Genomic DNA, 14,987 nt, shown 5'->3' on the forward strand with positions numbered 1-14,987 from the left:
AGGGAATAGTCAAATCTTTATCCACAATAAACTTTTGAATTACTGGATCGATTTACATGCTGTTTACAAATTTAGTACATTTCAAAATGTTTCCTTTCACTGTTGGGAAGTTTAAAGATAATGAAATACCTGAATTCTCAAGTAGAAAAAAAACTTGTGAACAAAATAAAGGGTTTTTGGTTTGTAGTTCAGAAAGTATGGGGAAGGACGGGCATAACGGCCAGGCTAAGGCTATTTGATTTTTTCTGCTACCTTAAAATACACCTAGAAACTTGAAATATTGTGGTTATAATAATTGACTATTATAGTCCATATACAATTTTTTTTTTGTTGTGGCTAAACAAAGAAAAATTATTTATTTAATTAATATTAAAAAGTTCGACAAATGGCCATTGTGGCTGCAGGGGGTCGGGCACAATGGCCATCAAGTTCTGATTGGTTAAAAAATAATGAGAGAAAAATAGTTTTAAATCATATGAACCCATATTTAAGTTAATGATTATTTATTAAATGTAAAAAATAAAATGTTTATTATGTTGGCATATAAAATTTGTTTACAGAAAAACTTGATAGAAAAAAAATGTGATCTTTTTTTTTTTTAAGAAAGCAATATTCAGATTGTTCCGCACTTTTCACATAAGAAGGCACTTCTAGCTCAACACCGGCACAAAGTTCATGAGCCCACAAATTATATCCTGGCCATTTGACCCAATGCTCTTTAGAAATTAAAGCGGAGAAGTGGCCGTTGTGCCCGCCCAGATTCCATTATCAAAAATGCTTTGTCATTTCTCAACAAACATCTATAACTCAACTCTAAATATTGAATTTTTTAGGTAGTTAACCACTGTTTTAAAATCGTTATGTTTCAAAAATCTATTTTGTCGCATCACTGTGTCATAATTAAGGACTTAAATTTAGATCAAAGATACAAAAAAAAAAAACAAAAAAAAAAAAACAGAAAAAAGCCCTGGTTGACGAAGTTTTTTCTTCTCCTCATTTCATGACATCACTGACATGAAGAACAGGGTAAGCTTCTTACATTCACCACGGATTGGCAGCACTGTAAATGTTTAAAATCCCGACTGGCCATGACCATTATGCCCGTCATTCCCCTGTAAGTTTTTTTCACAGTTACTGTACACTAATCGGTTCATCTCTTTCTAAGTATTACTGATTCTATTAAGTTATATTATATTTACAAAAAAATTATGAAAACAATGTGGCTCAGTGTAAAGTAGGTCAGCAACTTTTAGAAGAGAGCATTTCATATTTGTTTTTAGTGTCGTCTCAAACTACCAAATACCATCTTTCAAAGAAATTTTTCAACTTGATTTATTTCGAGGATTTTTTTTTCTTCCAGTAACTATTGTTCATAACTCTTTATTTTATCTAATTCCTTTATTTTAACTAATCTAACCATTAGAAACCTGAATGTCTGCTCTTTCAGCCTACAACTACATTTAGATTTAATGCTCATGATTCCATTAAGCTATATTATACATATAATTGTTCATAACTCCTCTGCATTTCTTTATTTTTCTTCTCAACTTCACTTATAATCAATATAAACTATATTTAGTCTCCCGTCTCTGAAGTACAAAGGAAAATAAACTATCGAGTAACTTAAAAGCTTTGAGTTTTCCCATTTTTTTTTCTTGATCAAATGTGAAAATAAGTCGACCTTGGATGAGACGAAAATCAGAAGAAAATTTTGACCTATACCTGAGCAAATATGGTATGAAATTAAATTTTTGATCAAAAAACATCAGTTAGTCAGAATAGTATTAATTAGGTTTATTGTTAATCAATGATAAATTAAAACATCACAAAATAAGATTTTTCTATCAATACTTACTAAAAGCTTCTTCTAAGAATAGGAAAATATTGATTAATTATAGATATTTATATCGGTCAGTCAGTTGCATTAGATGTTTTAGTGATTTAAGTTTTTATTAGATATATAGGTTATAAATATAAAATGTCTCTTCTCTTTTTCACGATTTTATTGTTTATAATCAATATTTTTTTTCCATATCAATATGAAGTATATTATACTAATGACTAATTTTATTATTACATTTACTTTGCAGCTCGTGAACAAAGAGAGAAATACATAAATAATGAAATAAAGGAAGACAAGCCAGAAGGTAAGAAAAAATATAATTTCTATTTTCACATAATTAGCATTTTTATTCATTAATAATTTTTATTGTTTAATTTTAAATTAATTATTTTATATTTCAAATTTCAGTTATTGACAAATCCTCTCCCGCTGAAACTCCTAACAATTCCGAAATAGTAGATTGGAATTTCGCACAAATTGAGCTTTTAGAGAAACAAGGCATCGACTTGAAACAAGAAATGAACAAAAGGCTATTAGCACTCGAGGAACAATATCGTAAAGAAAAAGAAGATGCTGATCAAAAATTTGAAGAACAAAGAAAGGTATTGTAAATTTTTTATGTACCAAAAGTAGTATAATAATATTGACATTATAAGAAGATTTTTTTAAATTAATAACTACTCAATTTTGTTACTGATCATTATATATTCTATATAAGATGATTATTTATTTCTATTTCTGATTTATTTTACTGTTTACTCGAAGGTTTATTATTGTTTCATAAACATCCTCAAAACTTAATTGTGTCCATTGCACTACCAATTGAAGAGTTTTTTACTTTTGATTGAGATAAATATTATTATAAGTTATATCAAGAAACGAAATTAGTTGGCGAACCGTGTTTAATATTATATAAATGATCTATATACTATTAGATTATAATATCAGTAGTTTTTAATGATATGCATCCAAAGTAAGGTTAGTTGAAGCAGCATGCTGTATAAAGTCATTTGTTTACATATTGCTGAAAACAACACTTCATGATGTTTACTAATAAACTAATTTTTTTTTGTTGAAGTGGACTCAAAATTGTAATTTTTTATTTTAAAACCAAAATCGAAATTTCAATTATTTTTTATTTTTTATTCGACTTATAGTAATAATATGTGAATTTATTCTTTCAATTCTAGATTTGAACTAAGAAACGATCATAATTCTATGCATTTTTCTTTTGAACTATACTGGTTGAATTACTTTACTATAAAGGAAATTTTAAAAGTTTGGGTTATGTTCTGAATATTTTTATTACCTTGGTTTCTTATATATATAATAATTAAATGATAGTTAAATTCTGAACATGATAATTAAAGTTTAATACATTTTTCCAAATTGAATGTTAAAAATAAAACATTTTTTTCGTGGTATAAAACTCATAAAACCTTTTAAATCACTGTTTCTAGATGATTGTTTTTAATATTGCAGTTGTAATCTGAAATTTTTAACATCTGATTTTCATCTTTTTTTAATAGTCCTATATCATATTTAATAGAATAGATATTTGGATGGATTAGAATAATAATAGATGGATAAGTTGCATAAAACCTGTATGGTTAAATTACAAAAAATATATCCTTACCTAAACCCTGAGTATATTTAAATTTCTGTACTCATATGATATTTCAGCCATGTATTTGCCTTTTTAAATTTAAAAGTTTAATAGTTTCATTAAATTATTTATTCAGGTAAATTTATATATCCCTCTCCCAATTCAACAGTTTAGCATTTCAAAAAATAGTTATTTTGAGATATGCATGTAATCTTAGCAATAAGGATAAGATCTATATAATAAAACCTCGGTCATAAAATCTAAGAAAAAAAATTTCAAGATATTTCAATTTTGAACTGTATAGATGTTTCCTTTATTGCTAATCTTTCATGCATAGCCCAAAATAACCATTTTTCTAAATGTACACTGTTAAACTGGAACACCAATATTTGATTTTATTTTTTATTTTTTTTATTTGTTTAAGGAAAGTTAAATCTTTAAATAAGGGTTTAAGTTTACCATAGTTAATTTGCATTGGTTCTTTTGTAACATTAATAAAAATATATAATAATTTCTCTTATTAAATAAAAATCTTCTTGATTACAACTCATTTTATATATTAACTATAAAACAATTATAGTTCACCAAGATTTACTTTTTGTTGGGTAAGCATAACCTTTTTACAAATAGAAAAATCCATTTCTATTTTTAATAATTAATAACATTGAATTTCGTCATTTAAGACATTGTATTTCGTCATTTAAGACATTGTATTTCAATTTAAACAAAAAATAATCTCACTATCGCCACCTGTAGGTAGTAAAAAGAACTGTTGCAACTCCATCTATTGGTATTTATAAGAAACTAAAATATTTAGTTAGTTATGGTAATTTTATTTTGATTGCTCTTATTCTCTATTGTGAATATCAGTTTCATGATCTCTGCATAGTGACAATTTATTTATCTGTGTGAGTTTTATATTTCATAGTTGGGGTTGAGTTCTATGCTGTTGTTTCTATTATATTTCTATTTTAATTATCATTTTTCCTATTAAAAAAAAATCATAAAACTTTAAAAATTCATGTTATGTTTAAAATAGTAGTAATTCTGTGGCAAAGTTATTTTTAGAATTATTAGTGCATTGGTTGATTTAGTCTTTGTTTAATTTAATTTGGTTTTAAGCATTCATGTTTTTCCCATTAAATAAAAGGATTCTTAGTGTGTGTGTGTGTGCAAAATCAAATTTTTTTATTTATCTATTTTCAAGAAAAGAAATTCTTACTTTCTTTATTTTTATCTTTTTAATGACATTTTGTACAATTGTCCTCTATTCATCTAATGTAATATATAATATTACAAATAGTTAAGCTTTATAGAACCTTGGCATGAACTGTTATATCTACACTATTCATAATCACATTAACATACTATATATTGATAACCATAAGTATATGAATTGAGAAAAGCCAATTATTTGTAACATATTTGTATACTTATCTTTATTATTTGATGTCTTAATACTCTTCATATTAAGGAATTTTTCTCTAATATTAAATATTATATTACCAAAAGTCCTGCAATTGATATTTTTACAAATACAATATTTAACAAAATGTATTATATATATTGGTTTAATTCTTAACTATACCTATATTTTTATATGCTGTCCATATACGTTTCATTTATTTACATATTGCACTGTGTACAATAATGTAAATATAACAGTATATGCAATGGTTTATAAGATATAACTATTTCTAATCTAATAATTTGTTGATGGACTAGATAATAGATTGTTCGTCCGAAACGTCATCCAAAAGCTTGAAATAAAGGAATTAAGAAGTATTAAACATTTCTTGCCTTGGAAATAAATAAATAATACAATTTTATATCCTCAGATAAAGTTCAAATGTTGTATTTTAATGCCCATACTTTTTTTTTTATAATTGCCTTACCATTACATTTTTATCTTTTTAAAAATAATTTTATCAAACTAAAAAAATATTAAAAGGCAATCCTTGTTTTAAAAAACTATCAAATCGTCTGCATAACTAAACAGAGAGAAAACTACAGGACTTTTTAGTAGTTGAAAAATATTTGTGCCTTAAGTATCGACTCCTTTTTTCTAAAATTTCTACAGTATCTTGCAAAAGGCCTTAGTTAGATCTAAATAGATTAATTGATATACAACATGTCACAATCTCACCAGAGGAAATCATGACTCAAAAAATATTAGAAGGTAATCCTTCCTGCCTGCCCTGCCCCACTAAATCCCTTTTTACAGACAGTCCAATTTTGAAACATGTACTTAAAATGTAAAAGGAGACTTAAGACAGCTAAATATTAAAAAAATTGGTTAAATTTAGAAAACAGCATGATATTATTTTATTTAACGTGATTACCTATAACTACAATCACTGTAAAGTAATGGATACTGTGTTATTATCTATTATAAGTATTAAGATTTATGAGTGGTTGCACATTCAATCCCAAAAGCAATCATTGTGGCTTCTGATTTAGTAAGCATTACTTCTTTCATGGATGTGGAACTACAAGTTGTTAAAGAAAAAAAAAGATTATTTTAGGGAAAACTTTATATAATTGTAGCATATTGATACATTTCACTTTTAAATATTAAGTTTAAACTTCATGTTCTAGATTTTTTTTACTATGTTTTTAGAACTATGAAGCAAGAATTGACGCCCTCCAAAAACAGGTTGAAGAACAAAGCATGACAATGTCCATGTACAGTTCTTATACACCAGAAGATTTTAATCAAGAAGAAGATATTTTTGGTAAATATCATTTAAATTATTTTATATTTAATATGTTTTCATTAAAACTAAGGTGTTTTTATGTTATTTATTCATAAATTTCAGTTAATCCTTTGTTCGACGCTTGTAACTGGACTGACAGAGAATACCAGTTAGCAACTTGGGCTTTCAGGAAATGGAAATACCATCAGTTCACTTCACTAAGAGATGATTTATGGGGAAATGCCATCTTTTTGAAAGAAGCAAATGCAATATCTGTCGAGCTGAAGAAAAAAGTAATTTTTTTTTTAATTAAACCTTAGTTACTTAACTATTTTGTTGTTTTAAGTTTCTTTTTCATCACTTTCATTACAACTTCATTGTGCAATGGTTTCTCTAGGGTATTTGAGAATAAACATAAAAATGCTGTGATGGTTTTATGTTTAAATTTCCTTGGGATCCCCACATCACAGATCCCAAGCTGATTTTGCTTTATCCATTTCATCATTTACAGCATTTGCTTGTATATTATTACAGATAATTTAACTTTGTGACATCAGTTTCTCTCATTCAGGTCTGTTAGTCCCGGAGTTCCCAGGAATTATAAAACCAAACTAGGAAAATTTTGAAGTTTGGGAGAGTGGGTGATAATGAAAATGTAAATCGAAAATTTAATATTTCAAGAGAGGTTACTTCCTCTCCTCATATTTCCTAACCTTTTATCTGTCATTATTCCAGAAGTGGAATATAATTTCCAAATAGGTTTTATAAATTTTAATAATTTATTTTTAAATTTTTTTATAATCAAAATCAAGGTTAAAACATTTTTTTAAAGTATAGAATTTATCAATTTTTGTTCAAAAATATAAAAAAAGTTACATCCTTTACGTCCTTTCCTGCTGGACCCGCCCCACTAAGACCCCTGGGGTGCGACGGTCCTGTATCACTTTTGAAATATTTAAAGTCATTGAAATATTTAATCGAGGAATATTTAAAAAGTGCCTGAAACCCTCTACCCCCACCCTTCATGGTAGCTTTACTTATCTAACTTCTCAAACAGACAATTATAGCTAGTAGGTTAGTCGATTTTCAACATATCACGATCGATCATAATACAAATAAAATGCCACCCTTCCCCGCCGGACCTGCTCCACTAAGACCCCCAGGGAGTGAAGGTCCTATAACACTTTTGAAATATTAGCTTAAAATGGGAAGAGAAGACTTTAATCCCTACTTTTCGTCCATATCTAGGTTATGTCAATAGAAAATTTATGATTAAGTATTCTAAGTATAGTCCCTGATCCATGTCTGTTTCTGAGTTGTGTTGAAAGAAAATTTATTATTAATAAGCATTAATGATTTTAACAATAAATAATAAATCGAAGATTAAATAAATAAATATTATGAAAGAAGTTCTATATAGGAGCAGATCTTAATTCTTGTATTGTAGCTATTGAGGTAAAATTAGGTATTTATTAATTTTGAGACTTAATCAATGTTTGTTTTGTGGTATTTTGATGTGTCTAAATCATATATTAAATTCAGAATTTATTTATTTTTCAGGTTCAGTTTCAATTCACCCTCCTAACGGATACTTTATATTCTCCTTTGCCTCCCGATCTTATACCTACTGATGGTGATGATGATCTTGATCGACCTTATCCAAGAACTATTGTCGCTGTTGAAGTTCTGGACACTAAAAATGGCGCTACTCATTATTGGTCTTTGGAGAAACTGAGGTTTGCATTAGATCTGATAATAAAAAGAAAAAATACTGAATGCTTTCACTAACGTCACTGATTTTAATTTTACTTAATTAAATTTTATATCGACAGAGTGTTTGTCTGCTCTTAAGTCTGCCTATTTATTAGTTTTAGGCCTTTATTTAGAATTTAGACACTACTTAAAAACTTAGCACTTATATTTATTTTAAATGAACAAATAATAATACATTATATTTTTAAAAACTTATTATTATTTGCAGCCCAATACATACTGTGATTTTTGTGTTTCCTCTTGTTATTCTTTTTATTTTATTTTTAAATTTTTACCTCAACCATTACAAAATTATTTTATTCCTTTCATTTTTATTTTGTTATTACTGTTTTCTTTCGAAATTTTCAAAGGAATCGTCTTCTATTCTGTTCTAAAAAAAAAAAAAAAGAAAATTGAAATTTAATTGATGGTTACCCAGTTCAATTTAACCAACATAAAATAAAATTATGCCATGTATAATTTAAAAAAAAAGAAATCTTATGGCTAAATTTTGTGTATGTTTGGGAGCTAATTGGCCTCCTGATTGTTCCGTAACCATGTATTATTATTTGTTTTCTCGAAACTAAGAATAAGTTGTAATGCTGTAAGTTGTGTTAGTTTGTTTTTAAAATAGTTTATATTTTAAATTGTTATATTAGTTGAAGATTAAAGGCCTTTCTTTCAATTATTTCTTGCCAAATATAATCGAATTTATAAATAAGGCCGAGAAGATTAATTTAAGTAATGTTTCTATTGGGGTTAGTGATGGCTTAGATTTGATTTTATGTTGGTTTAGAAACAGATTGGAACTTATGAGGCATATATACAATGAGGAACCGTCTAGTCCTGTAACACCAGAACAGAGAATGGAGGACTTTTTCCATTGCCTCAATCAGCCATTTACTCTTGCCAATCTTGTGCCTTCGAGGTTGGTGGTGGCCATAACCTTACTTAATATTTTTCCTCCTTTATATATGTTTTTTTTTGTATCTGTCCTCCATTTTTTCTGTCTTTTCTTCTATATTTGCCATCTGCTTCTATTTATGGCATGGGAGCTTATAATCGTATAATATTTTCTTTTTCTTTTCTTTTTTCTCTTCTTTTCAGTGCTTATATCAAGGGCTAGTAAAAAATCTTTGTATCATTGTTCACTCTGGCATTTCCTTAAATGGTGGCATGTTATGATTATTGGATACAATTAATCAATATCCAATAACTATGAGAAGATTGTTGGCCGTGGATAACATATATGAGGAGAAGATAGTTGGGTGTGCGGTCAGTGAAGAACACAAATAAGTAAAAAATGTATTTACTAGTGCCAATGTTTTGGCCAGAATTTCCAGCCTTCATCAATGCTAAGAACAAAAAAAAAACAACCAATGAATAAAAGGGTACTAGAAAGCAATAGAATGATTAGAAAATAACTAACATTATGGATACATAAATAGTGTTGACAGATATGAATAGTTTAAGTATTATAAAAAGACAAGGGCATTAATATTTTAATATTGCTCATCTCATAAAGCTTTTATCTTCTTATAATACTTAAGCTATTCATGTCTGTCAACATTATTTATCTTTTTTAAGTGGGGGGAAATTTTAGTAAATAAATAGTTGCTAACCATTTTTTGTTCCATGTTGACTGGACCCCCTACTATCCTTTTCAATTTATGGAAAATAAATTGGATTTAAGATTTTTTTCATCATAACAAAAAAAAAATGCATATTTTGGCTTAAAAACTGTGTTATTTTTTCCCTATGAATAGGTGGTAGAATCGACAAAGTTGGAAGTCCTACCACTAATGTGTCGTGTCCTTTAACCTCAAACTAAAAGGCTGGCATGCTTTAAAATAATAATAAATTTATTTTGTTTTTTTTATTGTTGATTCTCTAGCTCTAACTGTCATCTCTTACAACAAATCCACAATCAATTTCTATATTATTATTTCTTTTTTATTACTTTTAATATGCTGTATTATTCTCATTTCTATATATCATACTAATTTTGTACATAATCATTCTATTTACTATTCAAGATTATTGTAATCCACATTTTTTTTCATATCTTTATAGTAGCATTGATGATTGGCCTATAAAATCATCAAAATATAAAAAAACATTATAATTCTTTTGACATATCGTGAACATATTGTATCCTATGTCGTAAGCGTCCCTTTGTCGAGAAATGCTTGAGTGGTTCATGATATGACTGATTTTAAACGTAGCTTTTCAGCACCTACACCGTAATTGAGCTACATAGCTTTCTTTATAAATGCTTGGAATTATTTTTTTTTTATTATTAATGAGATGCAGGCTCGATTTTTATTTTATATTAATTAGTCATCATCTTTACTTAAAAATTTATTTTTCTTTAGTGTTCATATAGAATGTATTCTATATGCTTTCTGCACTGTTTGTAGCTTCTCACTGCAAGAATTTTTTAGCTAGCAATTACTGATTCACTGGTTAAAGTTTATTTTAATTTTTTATGAATTATCAGTAATAATGTTTCATCAATGTAAATAAGTAAGACAGAGAATTTTAAAATATTTTCATGACCATTTGACAAGATGTTACATTTTAATAAAACTTAGGTTAAACCAAAAATTATGTTTTAGCTCCCATATGAAACACTAAATCTAATGTTTTACAGCATCAAAAATTAAACAAGGCGGGCTAATTAAGGTATAAGACATTTTGAATTTGGCGCCCAAACATTTTGAAAAAAATAATATTTATATGAATATAATATCACTGAATATTATTCTGTGGTCAATTTTCAAAATGTAAATGTAAAACATAGTTGTATACAATGATGCTATTTGTGACCGTGACAAAAAAAAATTAAAAACCTAACTTTCGTGATAATCTGATCAGATCAACTATTTATCTTCTGTAAATAATAATATTAAAAAAACTATTCATTACTACTTGTCATGTGTAAAAGTGATAGTTTTCAACCTGGCATTAGTCTAACCAATCTGAGAAATCAAAAATGGACATTTTAAGACTCTCTTACTATTTAGTAGGAGATACCTCTATCATTGGAGATATCAAACGAATTCATCATCAGTGTGATTCACAGAACCTACAATACTCAACAGGTGTAGTTTTGATGCATTTTGATCTGATAGACTGTCGCAATCAACCAGATAATAATAATAGAGGCCTAACGAACCCGAAGGTTCAATGCCGATACCACCAAACACTTTCTGCATACATCTTTCCAGTGATGCCCCTCCAAACCCAATTCCACTAGATCTGTTTTAACCCAATCCTCCCATCTACGTTTCGGTCTGCCCCTCGAATGTTTACTCGTTGGTTCAGTGTTTATTAACATTTTAGGGATCCGCTTGTTACTAAGCCCTACAACCTTACACGTCGCAATGCTATAACTTGAATTATATTTACTGGGTGTAGGTCCCTTAATTCAGCGTCATGTAATCTTCTAAATTTTCCCGTTAATTCATCCTTTTTTGGTCCGAATATTTTATTTTCAAAAACCTTAAGGCAAATCAACCAGATAATTCTCTTAATTTTACTATTTCTTAATACTGATTATTTATTTATGAACATTTTAAATAGAATAAAAAATCATCAGTGATAAATTTTATGTAGGCTAAAAATTACTTAGTAACAAGATTTGATATTCGAGATCACCTTATTATTATTAGTATTTTTTAAAGACATATTATGAATTCATGGCAGCTATTATTTCCCTTTCTCTCTCTCTGTTTTTGACACATGACATTCTTAAACATTTACGAAATGCAATCAAAGAAATTGTTATGATTATAAATACCTGACTTTAGAAATGTATATTGTCAGTATATAAACCACTTGGCTGATATTTTCACCAATAATTAAAAAATCTTTAGTCAATGGCAGGCATTTTTAGATGTATTCAAGAATAATTTTTTAAAATTTTGTTACAAATAGGCCAAGCTAGAAAAAATAATATATAAATCGTCTAAAACTGTTGACACAATCATTCTCATATATTAATAAAATAAAACTCTCTTACTAACAAATAAGGGCAGTAGTAACAAGTGGACCTCATATCTTTGAAAAGGTTCCGAGTTTACTTGGATGTTGGATTTATTTATTGGGTTAATTAGATACTTATGATAATGACTCCAATGTTAAGATTAGAAAGAGGATCACTGTAGCCATCCGATGCTAATTTGGTAAAAAAAAAAAAAAAACAGCTTAGCAAGTAAATATGTTCAACTAAAACCAAGCTATCTATAAAAATTTGGTATGCCCTGTGCTTCTGTATGGATCTGAGCGTTGGACAACATCTGATGCTTCTAAATGAGCTCTTGGTCTTTGAAATCAAAGGTTCCCTTTGGGGAAAATGGAAGACTCGCAAACCAGGAGCTATGCAATGACTTAGGAGAAACCTGATGTTATTAGGACAATAAAGCTAAGGTGTTTAAGACATGAGGGCATCAGTAAGGCAGATGGAGAAATGCTGAAAATTCTGCTTACACAGCCAATTCATGGAACAAAGAGAAGGAGATCAAAGCTGAGGTGGTTAGATGTACAAGAGATGCTGACAATATATTGGGAGTCAGGAATTTGATGGCCTTGGCACAAAAGAAAGCAGTTGGAGGAGGACAATACACTAATAATAACAAATGGGGACCGTTTACCCACAACTCCTTAATATAACATGGACTTAACAACAGACTGATACTAGGAATGACAATGACTTGAGATTACAAAGAGAATTGAAGAAACCTGTATGAGTGATCTATCTACCTATGAAATAAGTTATTTATAATAATATTTAATTTTTTTGTTTTTAATTTTCACTTCACATATTATTATGCATAAAATTCCCTTATTTTAATTAAATTATTAGAGGTAGAACCATTTTTTTACTAAACATTTGGAATAGTATCACATGATTTTTTTTAATTCACATACATCATAAATTTTGAGGGATCTCCCTTTACATATTTTAATTTTTTCATTATTATTATTCTAATTTTTAAATAGATAATTTCCTTTCTGGATAACTTTTACTTCACTGGCATGTTCACTTGGTTGAACCCGTACTATTTTTTCCATTAGTTTTTTTATGCAATTTATTATTTAATATATTATTTTGTAATGAGTTTTAAATATATATATATATATATATATTTTCAATATTTTTTATGCTTTTGTCATACTTCATCATCTTTTTCTATATTAGTAGTTTACTATTTTTTATGAAGGATGGTAACCTCGTCCTACAGAGTACTATTCCTGTAGGTACAAAGGAGGAATACAATCCCGGAGGGTAACCATTCACAGGTCCTTTGAAAGGATAAAAGGTGTTGGAAGGAGGAAAGATCTATAGAAGGCAGAGAAATAAAAGACAATATACATTTCCAAAAATATATCACTAGAATATACTGATCCAGTATGTAAATTGTTATCCTCTGCCTCCTAAAAGGTGTTTCTTGTGAAGCGAGGATTCTCACTGAGACCTTCTAATTTTGCCATAGTTAAGTCTCTGAGCTATTAAACGCCATAGAGGGGTACTACGTGTAAGAAATTGGCATCCAGTAGATCAGCAGATTCTATTGGAATCTTTATTAATTCAAATGATACATTTATATATATTACAATGTCTTATGTAGTTGTTACAAGTAATAGTATTATTACTTATAGTAAAGTATTTACAGTGAATAGTACAGATATTAATTATAAGGCATGTCGACAGTGATATTTCCCATGTTAGCTGGCAGGTTGCATCATGCAAAGCCATAGCAGTTTCAGTGGCTGTAATAGTTACAGTCTAGACCAGCAGGTAGCAGTGTCGCTACACATGCATTTTCCATAAATAATGAGAAGAAAATAATTATTGTCACAAATTATTAACATACAACTATAGAAACAACTTCGTATGAATCAGGTTAAAAGTAGACCATCTTCAACACAAGTATCAGCAATTATAAAACAAAGCCTTAAACCTCTCAAGATGTTTAAATAGCTAGCCGTTATTTAATTAACTAATGTGACAAAAAATTGTTTAATAATAATAATCAGTAACATAAACATCAACTTTATGATAAATCTATTAATTATTTGATTAGTTATAATTGGAAGGAATTAATCAAACATCTTTATGAAAAATAATAGGATGTTCATCAATTCAATCAAGAAAATATATTATTGCTGCTTCTGATCTTGATTTATTAGTTTTATTTAGAATGGGGTAAATGCTGATAATTCTAATCCAATCCATATTCTTATTCAGTTATAAGCAGAAATAGCTATTATTGTTCTTATGATTAAAATTATAATGAATAATCATCTTATTTTTTTAATTAGGAAAGAAAGGTTTATTAGTAAGATTGGCAAATATTGATCGGTTTGTTATTTACTTCTGTTTAGGAGACTTCAGGCTTGGTTATTGATTATTCTAATAATATCCTACTGGTATTTTTTTCTCTTTAATTAACTAATATTAATGATTTAACCATTTCATTTATTATGTTACTGAATAAATCTAATAAGTGACTCTCTGTCTTATTATTACATTCTGTATCTGTAATGCATGAATTAAGAAATTTATTAAATAATGTCATTAATGAGTATTATTAATACTTCAATATTTGTTATAAGATATCATCATAATAAACATGATTTATCAATACTACTAATTTTAAAGAAAAGTATAAAACTCAACGAGTATCTCTTGAAGATGAGAATTCATGCTATTTAATCCAATCGATAATTTTTGCAGGCAAAGGCTTGAACTGATGAGAGAGATGTACCATAACGAAGCAGAACTTTCCCCAACTTCACCCGACTACAATATTGAATCATTGACCAGAGGTGATCCGTTTTATGACAGGTTTCCTTGGTTCAGAATGGTTGGCAGGTATACATAATTTGGCACATATTCAATTTCTTTTATATTTTTTATAAGGTTTTACCATTCTTAATTTTTAAATACATATTTTCAGAGCATTTGTTTACTTGAGCAACTTACTGTATCCTGTTCCATTGATTCACAAAGTTGCCATTGTGAATGAGAAAGGTGATGTGAAAGGGTATTTGCGGATTGCTGTTCAAGCTATTATAGGTAATT

At 28.1% G+C, this 14,987-nt stretch overlaps 1 protein-coding gene across 10 annotated transcripts in view; it reads left to right on the forward strand.

Annotated features, from left to right (window-relative positions):
• Positions 1 to 14,987, forward strand: part of unc-104 (kinesin family member unc-104) — a 176,555-nt gene that overhangs the window by 135,218 nt on the left and 26,350 nt on the right. For 7 of the 10 annotated variants that reach the window (XM_067047981.1, XM_067047983.1, XM_067047982.1 and 4 more), the window contains 8 exons: positions 2,091 to 2,147; positions 2,252 to 2,445; positions 6,070 to 6,184; positions 6,269 to 6,438; positions 7,706 to 7,881; positions 8,694 to 8,825; positions 14,640 to 14,777; positions 14,863 to 14,981. In XM_067047981.1, coding sequence (XP_066904082.1) covers positions 2,091 to 2,147; positions 2,252 to 2,445; positions 6,070 to 6,184; positions 6,269 to 6,438; positions 7,706 to 7,881; positions 8,694 to 8,825; positions 14,640 to 14,777; positions 14,863 to 14,981 — 1,101 coding nt within the window. The remainder of the gene's footprint in view (positions 1 to 2,090; positions 2,148 to 2,251; positions 2,446 to 6,069; positions 6,185 to 6,268; positions 6,439 to 7,705; positions 7,882 to 8,693; positions 8,826 to 14,639; positions 14,778 to 14,862; positions 14,982 to 14,987) is intronic. The other 3 variants (XM_067047987.1, XM_067047988.1, XM_067047989.1) reach the window with 1 other exon arrangement.

This window comes from Halyomorpha halys, unplaced genomic scaffold (genome assembly GCF_000696795.3).
Source record: "Halyomorpha halys isolate HHAL.00 unplaced genomic scaffold, Hhal_1.1 Scaffold349.1, whole genome shotgun sequence".
Taxonomy (NCBI): domain Eukaryota; kingdom Metazoa; phylum Arthropoda; class Insecta; order Hemiptera; family Pentatomidae; genus Halyomorpha; species Halyomorpha halys.